At 40.9% G+C, this 12500-nt stretch overlaps 2 protein-coding genes across 2 annotated transcripts in view; both read right to left on the bottom strand.

Moving 5' to 3' along the window:
• Positions 1–16: 16 nt before the first annotated feature.
• LOC140928490 (histamine H2 receptor-like) lies at positions 17–1818 on the bottom strand. Its single transcript, XM_073378243.1, has one exon. It carries the CDS (start codon positions 1291–1293, stop codon positions 388–390), a length of 906 nt encoding a protein of 301 aa, XP_073234344.1. The 5' UTR covers positions 1294–1818; the 3' UTR covers positions 17–387.
• A 183-nt stretch (positions 1819–2001) lies between these two features.
• Positions 2002–12500, bottom strand: part of LOC140928488 (uncharacterized) — a 23721-nt gene continuing 13222 nt past the window's right edge. The window contains exons 13-23 of the mRNA XM_073378241.1: positions 12284–12399; positions 10535–10715; positions 9405–9468; positions 8943–8985; positions 8787–8847; positions 7396–7495; positions 7209–7250; positions 6732–6821; positions 5717–5763; positions 5191–5313; positions 2002–2955 (exon numbers count right to left, since the gene is read on the bottom strand). Of these exons, the coding sequence (XP_073234342.1) occupies positions 2805–2955; positions 5191–5313; positions 5717–5763; positions 6732–6821; positions 7209–7250; positions 7396–7495; positions 8787–8847; positions 8943–8985; positions 9405–9468; positions 10535–10715; positions 12284–12399 (1018 nt within the window). The 3' untranslated portion in view covers positions 2002–2804. The remainder of the gene's footprint in view (positions 2956–5190; positions 5314–5716; positions 5764–6731; positions 6822–7208; positions 7251–7395; positions 7496–8786; positions 8848–8942; positions 8986–9404; positions 9469–10534; positions 10716–12283; positions 12400–12500) is intronic.

The following is a 12500-nucleotide window of genomic DNA, read 5'->3' as shown; positions in this document are numbered from 1 at the left end:
TAGCAATCAAACGATGTGAACAAAACGAATGACTTCAAACTTTTTTCGACGTTCTTCAGCTGGATCTTCAGTAATAAAATGTTTTTATAATTAGATCCCACACTGCAGTTCACGAAAAAAGTCCATTTCAAGACTAAAATGCTTTCTGTTTCTCTCGACGCTGCTGGGAAGTGAATAGTACTTAAATGGCTTAGCACCTGCGACCTAGCAAATCACTGCGCGTTAAAATCACCATTCATTTTTGTGGTATATATGTACTAATAGTCACTATTAACAAAGTCTTAGGCACTGACGCCTCGGTTAAATATCGATAAATTGTTTCCTTTAAAACAATATAATAAGTAATTTATCTCCTTTTAAATTCAGTATACACAAAACTAAATCGCATCAGCCACAGCGAAGAATCTTGCGGCATATAAGAGCATAGGAGTCTCTGAAGTCACGAATTCTAGCGCTGTAGATAAGAAAGTTCATAGCTGAATTTAACAAGGCCAAAGTTCTTATCCACATGTACGCTGTCCCGTACATTTTCACCAAAGACTTCCCGGCAGCAAAGAAAACAACGATCATGGGAAACCAGCATGCTGTGAATACACCAATTACAATAGCCAGCGTGAAGGCAAACCGTCTCTCAGCTTTGCTGCTGACGGAAATTCTGACTGTTCTGCCTTGCTTTGATGCTTGCTTCTTTCTCCTCCTGAGCAGAAATACCGAAATCGTGATGGACAAGTAGCTTCCGATGACAAGGAAATAGCTTATAATAAACATCGCAACAACCATGTAAGCTGTTTCTTTCAGGAAAGGCACGCGAAGAGATGCAAACACTGTTGCTACACCCCAAACAACTATCAACATGACCTTCAAGCCATGGCTCTTCATTATGCGACCATGACGGAGAGGGAAAATTACGGCGAGAAAGCGATCGACGCTGATTGCCGCTAGATGCATGACAGAAGCTGAGCACGAGAAGTTAGAAGACACAACATAGGCGAGCTCCAGGTTTGATGCACAGTCGTTGAAAAAGGTTTTCTTGGCCACAATTCCCACGACTAACGGCTCACACACCATGGTCACGATCAAATCAGCGATCGCCAAGCTTACAAGAAGGTAGTTAGAGCATCTGCGTAGTCTAGGGCTTGTGTAAAGAACCGCGGTGCAAACAAGGAAGTTACCAAAAGTACCCACCACAGCTCCGACAGAATTGGCCGCCATTAGGCCAAAGCCATGAGCCAGTGGAAGGGAACAGTCTGAAGCAGAGAGATTGGTGATATCTCCTAACGAATTGTTTCTCATGGCCAATTGTTTTAGCGTAAGGAAGTCAAAGTTTGTTATTGCCGTGCTCCAGTGATCTCTGTTCAGGTCTGTGACAGTTTCTCAGTGTCACCTTCAGTTGTAAAAGAGTGAAGTTGCGTTCCTCATTCTTGAAAGACAGTGAAGTTATTTAACACTTGAACCGTAAACAACGTCAATCGTTGTGTCCGTGTTCTTAGAAAGCGAGGAAGTTAGACATGTCAGTCCAATTCCAAGATATTAAATATATCTACTTATAACCTTGGAATCTTGCCCGCTTATAAGACGTCATAAAAGCTAGGCTTACCAAAAATGCCGGAAGAGTGGTTTAAGAGACACAAGTTGTGTTTGCTCAGCAGCTTAACTCCGGAAGAGGAAAAAAGAAACAAGAAAATGTAAATGCTGTCGATGGTGTCTTGCCGGATAAGCTTGTATTTTGTATTCCTCTAGAGTTTAAGCGAGCGGCTGTATTTGTTCTGTCACACAAGCAACTCAGTTTGTTTCAGATAGCTGCCAATGAGCCAATGAGATCACTGATGAAATATAGAAGCAAATGGGAATATTACTGCCTAGTTGATTCAATATAACATTTATGTCATATATTGAACTTGCAGCCGACAAAATGAATAAACTTCTGAAAGTCAATACTCAATACACCCAAAGATTGCTAGAAACGTGAAAGACTTCTCTGCATGCAATAAGTCTGATATCAATGCTTGTAAAAACATTTTAATTATTATTCTTCCAATCTTCATATCTTTAAAAAAAACTCCGCTTAATTTCTTTTAATTAACCAAAGATACCTGTACACCAAATACGCTGTTCTAAGATAATTCCACAGCATTATTTTTCTTGGGAAAAGAAAACATGTCAGCAATCCTAAAACAATATTTGGACTCTTATTTTTGTAAAGTGGTCACGTCCTTTCAATTCTTGGAGATTAAACGCATTTTAATGGCCTTCTGTTTAACAATAGGGGCACGTTTTGACACTTTGACCCTTGAATGTTCACTGTTGTATTTTGTTAGCATGGAGGGATTCCAGCCCGGGGGGAGGGGGGGGGGGGGAGTACTGCCATATATGGGCTATATAGGCATGTGCCGCTGTGAAGGGTATGGTTTTCAAGCAGTTTACTCTAGGATAGGGTATATAAATCAGAGCGTTTGGGTCTAGAATAGGGTATCATTTTTTAGCAAACTGATCAGTTGGTTGAAGATTTTATCTAGACCAGGGATTGTGGTATAAGGTTTTGTTTTGGCTAGACTGTGCTAGTGACCTCAGTAGTTTCTGGAAAGCAGCTACTCTGGGATAGGGGGATTTGGGGAGTTTACTCTAGTATAGGGTAGCAAAATTCAGCTGAACTAGCTCCGGTATAGGTTAAGGGTTCCAGGGTCCCAGCGGCACATCCCCACCCAGAAATTCCTAAAGTACCCCCCCCCCCGAGGATTCCAGAAACGTAAGCTGTTTGGAGCGTCTTCTTGAAAAACTATATCTTCTTCGTACGGTGTCATCGTTTATGTAGCCTCTCCTTCTTCAGATGACAAATGGGCATTGGGGTCAGAATCGGAGTCGAACATGGCTCCCTTTTGTCGAACTGTGTTCTTCATTCGTTTATTATCGGCGGCAGCATTTCGCCAAACTAATTCTAGTTCCTTGTCAACGTTCCTGAAGATAGAAATAAACAATACCAATATCAGTCGAACTTTTATGGAAGTGTCAAATCAGCACCAAGCGGTAAGTCTTAGAGGGAATGGTAGTGAATAAAATCGAACGGATGCCCCAAACTCAAGTTGGACAACTCATGTTTATTACATAACGTAATACTCAAAGGCTGTGTATGAGCAACAAAACGCTTGAAAATTGTTCATCACCTGTTCATAGAATTGACAATGAGCGTTTTTAAAATGATTTTTGGGATTAATTCTAATATATAAAAGGTATTACTGCCATAGGGAGTAAAACCTGGTCCAAGTAACTCAAATAAACGAAAATCAGAAAATACAGCGACCTGGTCAATGAAACCTACTGAAATCGGATCCGTAGCTCTGTGCTCAGGGGCACCCAACGACAATTTTCGGAAAATATCTGTTCGGAAGACGATTTGAGATCTAGAATTTTCGGAACATTTGTAGTAAAATTTCTTGCTTGCCTGTCTCTCCTAGGATTTTCGAACATCTAAAAAATGGTATAATTGCCCATTTTTAACGGATTTTTACCCTTAAAAGGTCCCCTAGAATTATCGGGAGCCTTTTTTCTGGCTGAAATTTTCGAAAATTTAAGTTTTGATCCCTATAATTTTCGGATCACTAGACTTTCAGCTAGGAAATCCGAACATATGAAAAATTTTTAGGGGGTAAAAATATGCCCATATCTACACTAAAGTACGTTTAACAATGCTAAGTTTTAGAGGTTTTGAACTATATTCTCGTTAGGTGGACCTGACTGTACTGAAACATAACATAACATTTCTGACTGTGTAATACTCCAAAACCGAAATTGCTAAAGAGAAAATCGAGTTTGTATGTGCTTCTTGCAAGCATGTAGCAGAATTTCTAAAATGAAAAGCAAACCAACACTAGCACAAACTGGAAATTGTATAAGTTGGTTATGTTTGGTTGTGCGGGTCTGGTAGGCACTATACAGTGCTATATATAACCTGTTGTAGAGTAACAAGAGTTTCCCTCGCACTTGAAAAGAAGAAACTGAGTATCCTTTGCCTCTAAATTGAACCAAATGAGCCTTTTACGGACAGCTATGACGTCCTACTATCCATACATTTCTTAGTAAAATGCCGTATTTACTCACAGTTATGACACTATCGTTATTAATAAAATCACTCATCTGTACAGGTTTTTTCATGCTTAACCTTGTCTTGGCACACGTTAATACTTTGGGGGTATATTTTATCGAAAACAAGCTGGATTTTGTTTCTTTTGACGATAAGAATCTTCAAAGACGACGTAAATTTGTTGGCGAACGTGACTTTCCCGCTGACTTTTCAATGTCCGAGTCACAGCAGGGACCCGGAATTTGTGACGTCGTTAGTGCAAAGCGCTGTTTTGAGGGCACATTTTGAGAAAAGTGTAAAAATCAGAGACAGCCAGTTGTACAAACCGGAAAAGAGTTGAGTATAGGGATTGGCACCGAAGTGCAGTGATGAGGGCTAAGTATTTTTTTAACGGTCAGCTTTCAAATAACGTAATGATCAATGGCATGTAAAGTTCGTTAAAAATAACCGGTGACGGTAGTTAGCCCTTGGAGGTGTAGTGAATACGGATGTGGGTTAGAAATCAAGTGATGCGGGTTCAAGCTTTATGAATTTTTTTCTCCTTTCTTTTATTTGCAACATTCCGGTCACAACCTTGGGGGAATAGCGGCAATGACTGCTTATCATAGACTATCAGTTCAATAGACGTTTTTCATGTTTATCAAGAAATGGCGCGCGTGGGAGACGGCAGAAAAGGAAGAAGAGGGCATTTGTAATCGTGCGGAAAATGCACACGCGCGCGTCTGATTCACCTGTTCTTATCCCTTTGTAGCACCTACCCTTGCCTAGTGCCTTTGCCTCATTATTCCGCGCGGCCAAAGCGTTTCGGGTAACATAGTCCAAGCGAAGATGTGAAATGAAGATGTTTTCCGCCCATTTCGCCTCGGATACGTCACCGAAGTGAATTGACCGAGAGCAGGTGCCGAGAGGGACTGCGAAAACGCCGTAAAGAGACTAGGCAAGCGCCTACCGCAGGTTGGAGACAAAAAAAAAAACAAAAAAAAAAAAACATGGAAAGTAGAAAAAAAAAACACTGAACGCAAGCCTGCCTCAAACATTTCTACATTAGAGATCCCGCAAGAAACAACCAATGGTTTATTTAGACGTCGTGTGGACCTGAAGACATAACGCACCTGTTCTCTCCAATCATCAGTTCCAGTTGGCGTTGCTTTTGTCTCACCAGACAGCGAAGATTATTGATTTCAGCCTCGTATTGTTCTTTGAGTTTATTAATCTCCTTTTCTTTCTCTCGCAATCTGGTGGAACAAAAAAGAGAGTCAGCAATCAGACAGCCAACGAGCAAAGGCGACGGGCACACGCCCGAACGTCTAACAAAGCCTTGGGGCACTGCTAGTTTTGCGCGCAACTCGCGCGTTAAAACACGTCTCGCGCGCTTCGGGGGGCTTTCTGGGGAGTAACAATCAAGATGACGCAGATGCCAGTAACTTCATGCAATAAACTCCAGTTTTGGTACAAGTCCTTTGTTTATTTTAAAATCCGTATAAACGCTACTCGCAGTGGCGACGGAAAGGGAATTTTGATCATACGTTAGCTACTAGTTACGTTCAACTTTTCCTTTCAAGGAATTCAATATTAGCCTGGCGTCTGTGATTCCAAGTAGACCCGGAAAGTAGAAAACCGCCAGAATCGAGAACATACCTTCCTGTAACTAGAGCAACTTTGTCAGTGGCCTTTTTTCTGTATTCCTAATTGAAATAAGAAAAATCATCGATTAGTTCCTGAGAATATTAACTCACGAGAGAAAAGCGCTTTCATGATATTGCTTTGAAGGACTTCTTTGAGTACATCCGCTAGATCAAACAAACTAAGCCTGACAATTCCACTCGCTGTACCTGTCCTTTGAAATAGAAGAAATCAGGGAATCCAGCCCTGTTTCTAATTTGATATTTCGACAGTTGCATGTATCGATTTTCTTTTTCGAACTCTTCGTAAAAAGAAACAAAACCAAATTCTCGATTATATTTTTCAAACTTTTTGTTCTATCATTTTTGTTCCTGCAATTTTCCCTTTGAGGTTTGCATTCCGGCAACCTTCGGGGAAATTTCGAACAACATTTGCTATCACTTCAAGATTTCCTGAACGTGATAAGAGACAAGTTACACGAAAAATGTCGCTGGTATTAATTGGCTTCATACTTTCAAAAGGAGGAGAACGTTAGTTTCCCGACGTCCTCATTAGAATCCCCCTGGGGGGGGGGGGGGGGGGGTGGGAACTCAGGGAAACTTTGGTAGAGGAGCGCCGACAAAAATATTTCATTTTGCCACCCCGATTTATTTCGTTTCACATAAAGAATAAGTATTTTTGAAAACACTCCGGCACTGAAGTATTTTCTATTTTTTTTGAAAAACATTGTTGATACCATTCACGTACCCCGCTCATCGCCAACCATCACGGTCTTTAACAGGCTTCCGGTTCAAAGCGACACCCTGTTCAAGACGCTAAATAGTGAAATTGTTCAAGATTCAATACCCTGAAAACCACACCCTGTTCAGCAGCACACACCCGTCCATGCCAAATAAGGCAGTACCCCGTGGGTTAGAATCCTGGAACAGAAGAGTTAACAGAGCTTTGTTTGTATCCACCGATCGCAGCCTCGGGACACTAAATAAATAGACAAAATGCAGAACAAACAGTTTGAACACGAACACCATACCTGTAGTTTTTCTTCCAGCCCCTTGATGTTTTGAGTGCCAGCGAGAATTTTAGAGGCAGCTTTCTCTTGTTGCACCTTCTGTGTCTTGGCCTGCATGCGAAGAGCAAAAAAAGATTTGTACAATAAGGTAGCGTATATAAGCCTGGATATGAACTTGGCAGTATTAACATAAAGGTAGATGGGCCCAAATCAGAGTTTGTATAGAGTTGAAAATCCCAACTGACGGGCGGCGAACCAGATAGCTATTTACGAGCGTGGTCAAGGATTTGGCCTCGGTACTACAATGTTAAAATAAATAAATAAAATAAGCGCTACTTGCTCTTTTTTACAACTGGAGCCGGAACAAAACAATTTAGTATTCTGGAAAAGACAATAAGGAGGGAGAGAGAGAAATCTCAACCTCACGCAATCGTATATCGTTTGGTACTGGCTATCCGAAATGCTATTAAAAGCTGCTTAAAATTAGCTTATACTCACAAATTGTACGTAATTGTCTCTCTCAGCAGCAGTTTTCTCGGCCTGTTAAGAGAAAATACAATAAATGGCACAACTTGGTGAATACTTGGTAGACTGCCCTCGAAATTACTGGAGCAACAACAACAAAGAGAGAACGAAAGCTTGAAAACGGCAGCTCATACGCGGTTGAAAATCAGACCACACTTACAACAGTAAGAACTTGGGACAGAGTTTCTTGAGCCGTCAACTCCCTTTCTTGTATGTGCTCCAATTTGCGTTGAAGAAACATAAACTTGCGTTCAGATTTGCTGTAAAAAAAGGAAGAAATGATTAGTCAAGTGTGTTTTGACATTTTAAACAAACTACAGTCTTTAAAGAATTCTTCTTACAGGAGAAGACGTCTATGAACCAAAGTTCGTAATTCAATAAAAATCTCACTTCTAAATGGCTTTTATCCCTTTTACTTTATTATTTCCCCACCCCACCCCGGTCGCGCGCATTTTCCCGCCCTTGCAGCAGGCTGTATTTACATCAAGTTCTGATTGGTTCATTCGATTGCCCCTGCCTCTTGTGATCTGCTACAGTAATGAGCCCTTTGCAGCTAGTCAGTCAAGTCGTACAAACGCCTCAAGAGCTGGAAAGAAAGAAACGCAATGGTACGGCAAGACAAGTAAGACAAGAAAAGAATAGTTTCTTCCTTGTTTTGTTTTGTTTTGTTTTTTGATAACTTTTGGCCTGGACCGGTTAGGGAAAATCCGTCGACACCAATGGAAAGAGCGCCTTAAAACTTTACAGACGTTTGTATGGTCAGGAAGGGGGGGGGGGGGGGGTAGGGTGGGACAAGTTTGTGCCTCCCGCCATACAAACAGGTCGTTATGTAAGGACTTATAAGAAACCGGAAGAGAGGATCTGTCCTATCTGTAAAAAAACCCGTAGAAGATGAAATACACTTTTTAACTCTGTGCCCTGCGTATCAAGAAAAAAGAAGTACTTTATTTGAATACTTAAACAAAGAATACAGAATATCAGTAAACAGAATGGCACCAGATGATGTTTTTCTGTTGTTAATAAACCCTTCGAGCAAGAACAAACCAGTGCAAAAGTTAACTGCAAATACGTATTCGACTGCTATGAGAAAAGAAGATCATTAGTTCTTTACGTTAACATTGATCATAGTTTCACTAGTGTGCAATTTGTGTTATGATTTTAAATTATTTGGGTAAAGTCGATGTACATAGGACTGTATAAGACTCCAAATAAAGCATTGTCTTGTCTTGTCTTGTCTTATAAACGTCTGTAAAATTTCGCAGCTTTGCGAAGCTATATCTTCGTTAGTTTTCAACAAATCACTTTCAAACTTGGCAATTTTATTACTTTAAAGGCGCTCTTTCTTGCGGAGTTAACGGATTTTCCCTAACTTGTCCACGTTAAAAGTTTACAAAAAAAAAAAAAAAACCGTGGAAGGGTCTTTTGAAACTTATCAAAATGATAAATTCCATTTTAAATGGCTCATTATTTGGAATTGGATATTACGAGGTTTTACTGGAAAGAGCTGTATGTATGCTAAGTGCAACAGATGGACGAAAAAGTCTCACTTACTTTAATGACTTTTTATAAGCTTCAAGTTCTCTTTCTAGCTGGGCATTTCTCGCCTCTGCGTCTGCAAGGCACAATTCAAATTCGAATTACTTTGGGTGTTAAAAAGCAACTTACAACAATGTAAGAATGACTGGCATAAAATAAAGGAGAAGTTACCTGCAAGTTTGATCGCTACATTGCTCTTTTCTTTTTGAATCGCCTAAAAATGACAAAACAAAATCAGAACAAAGGATTGTTAACACGACAACAAGTTTGTAAATGTTTCGAACCTGCTCTTCGTGATTGGCTTAAAAAATGCCCGGCGCACCAATTCTGCACTTTCCAGAAGTTAATAGAAAAACAAGAAACAGCATAAGCAACAAGTCATGGTGAATATTGGATATGGCCTGGGTGTAACGCCATATGTCCGCCGAAACACAAACAGACAAGATAATACACGTAATTAACCATATAAGAACGTGCAGAAAACAAATATCTGCTAAACTGCGTACCGCAGATATTTTTGCATTTCTCAGCCCAGTAGCAGCTTACGGAGAAAGCACTCCATGTGGAGTGTCTTTCGGGAAATTGGAAATTATGTCAGAAATAACTAATAAATACTAAAAACAAGTTGCAAACCTGTAGACGAGAAATGTATTCCTCTGATTCCAACTTTGTTTTAGCTTTCAAATCCTCAAGAACACTAAAACAAAATAGAAAGTAGTGTTTATTAAATACTGTATTCGACAGTGACCAGAAAACCACTCGACTAGCTTCAAAACGCGTTTTTCGGCAAAATCTCTAGGAGCGAATGGGTTAAATAGATCAGATTAAAGCTACTTTACAAACGAAGTTGCGTTCGAGCTCTTGATTAGCATTGTAAAAGCAAATGCTGCACTAAAGCTACACAGAAACCGCGCTGAAATTAAAAAAGCGCGACTAAAATCACCGATTAGAGACCCGCTCCACGCGTAATGCACTCCTTAGAACAGACATGACTGCAAGCTGAATCACAAGATTTAGGCTGCATTCAGACGTTACAATTTAAGCTACCCTAACTAATTCTTTGAGACAAAGAGCTGGTCCCAGCTGTTTAAATGTTGGATAGCGTTATCTACCGGATAAGTCACTATGCGTTAGGGAAACCATCTCAGTCTCTCATCCGGTGGATAGCGTTATCAATGAGGCCCTGGTTATTCAAAAGTTGGATACTGGCGCTATCAACCGGATAAATCGCTATCCAGTGGATAAGAATAGGGCTTTATCCAGGAGATAGCGCTATCCACCTTTTGAACAACTGCAGCCAGATAAATCATTATCCAGTGGATAGGTGTTAGGGAAACCAATTGCGTTATCCAATGGATAGTCACTTATCCGGTGGATAGGTGTTAGGGAAACCAATTGCGTTATCCAATGGATAGTCACTTATCCGGTGGATAGGTGTTAGGGAAACCAATTGCGTTATCCAATGGATAGTCACTTATCCGGTGGATAGGTGTTAGGGAAACCAATTGCGTTATCCAATGGATAGTCACTTATCCGGTGGATAGGTGTTAGGGAAACCAATTGCGTTATCCAATGGATAGTCACTTATCCGGTGGATAGGTGTTAGGGAAACCAATTGCGTTATTCAATGGATAGTCACTTATCCGGTGGATAGGTGTTACGGAAACCAATTGCGTTATCAAATGGATAGTCACTTATCCAGTGGATAGCGATATCCACCTTTTGAACAGCTAGCGGGGCTTGGTGACAATCGGGTTGCTTACCTACGACAGTCATCCATTATTTTCAGGTGTTCCTGAACCGAAATCTTGTATTCTTGTTCAGAAACAATAGCCTCATGCTGTCGTAATAGGTTGCTATGGGTACGGCGGAAGTCATCTACTTCTGTCTCCAGGCGACGTCGGGTTGACTCTTGACTTGAAATCCGTTTCGATAACTTGGACACTAACGTAAAAGTAATGAAAAGGGAAAACATCAGAATTACTAGAACCAAGAGGACCCACTACTCAGCAAACACTAAAATGTGAACACAGAGTCATGTTTATGAGAAAGCTTCCGCTATATGTTGACAGTTTAAAGCTTATGAGAAAGCTTCCGCTAGATGTTTACACAGTACAGCACAGGGTCCAGAGGAGTTTCGTGTGAATAAATGAATTACTTATTTAAAGTCTTACCTTGAAAAATGTCTATACCTGTCGCTTAGCACGATTTATTAGCCCAATAAGATCTTTATGAATCTACTGTAAACGATTTCTTCGCTTCTTATCTGACCCAGATCGACTTTGTTGTTCGCCATTTTGAAAATCAATAACCGCAAGCCATATCTTCGATGGCGCACGGCACGTCGCCCGAAGGGTGACCGAGGCACGAAGTGCCGAGCAAAGCCGATCTTGCGAGCCCTCAGTCTCTTGGTTTGCGGTCTATAGAATGTGTAACAAAACTGTAACGTGATCAAAATAACTCATTTTTCAGAGGTTTTCGACGGGTTTTGATGTTCTAACGACAAACGCATTTCCTCTGGACCCTGTGAGTACAGTCCCTCATTCCCTCCCATCAGTCATAAGAGTGAGCGGAGTGCAGCCTGCTAGGAATGTATCTTGTCTCTTCGTCTCATTGCTTTCTACTGTGAGATTATTTTAAGGGCAAAAGAGATGCTTTTTTCTAGGCTATGCAATCAAGAAGACACGCCTGCCCTTTCACTAATCTCAGATAACCTCGATCCCTTTTTCTGCCCGAATTCCTTTGCCGAACTCCTTCTCGTCTCTATCATTACTATTATAGAGTGGTTTTCGTTTGAGTGTCGTAAAACCAAAACCAAAGTAATTACTCTGGCCAATCACATAGGACACAGACAATACATTGAACCAATCAAAACTCGAAGTAATTACATGTGGCTGACGCAAAGCGCGGGAAAATGCATGCGAGCGCGTCACAATTGGCTTTGGTTTTACTTCTGATTGGATGAAAAGGTGGCGCGAATCTTTTAAGCCAATCGCATCGTGTAGAAAGTGCAAAACCAATTACTTTTCGACACTCAAATGAAAACCGCTCTATTAACCATCTTATGAACATATCACCACCTTCATCGTTATAACTATTATGGTTGTAACGAGCAAGGCTGGCGCAGTGATGAGAGCACTCGCCTCCCACCAATGTGGCCCGGGTTCAAATCCCGGCGTCGAAGCCATATGTGGGTTGAGTTTGTTGTTGGTTCTCTCTCTTACTCCGAGAGGTTTTTCTCCGGGTACTCCGGTTTTCCCCTCTCCTTGAAAACCAACACTTTCAAATTCCAATTCGATCTGGAACGCACGTAAACGTTTCAACGAGCTCTTGTGAACTCCTTAGTGCTCCGTGGGTAAACAAATTACAGTTACAATTACAATGGTAATCTGTATCGACAACAACAGCAAACTCGCTCCGTAGGCAGCGCCTCTCATAGGCCTGTTAGTATTACGGACAGTCACGCATCAGAGTTCGACAAAACGCAGGTTGAAGGCAGTCATTAAACCAACCTTCCTCTCCATGAATTCGCTGCATTTCCTTCATTTTTTTATCTTGTATCTCTTGCTGTTCCATCAACAAAGCATTCTCCTCAACTAAGAGTTTTGCCTGCTCCTGAAGTTGTTGCCTGTATACGAGAAAAGTAAGTACTTCAAAACTGCTGTCACAACTCACAATACTGAAGTTATACCATACAACCACTGGAAATTTCTTCCATCAATCAGTGCT

The sequence above is a fragment of the Porites lutea genome, chromosome 2, assembly GCF_958299795.1.
Source record: "Porites lutea chromosome 2, jaPorLute2.1, whole genome shotgun sequence".
Lineage (NCBI taxonomy): Eukaryota > Metazoa > Cnidaria > Anthozoa > Scleractinia > Poritidae > Porites > Porites lutea.
The sequence above is the reverse complement of the archived record's forward strand: the minus strand, read 5'-3'. Positions and strand labels throughout refer to the sequence as shown.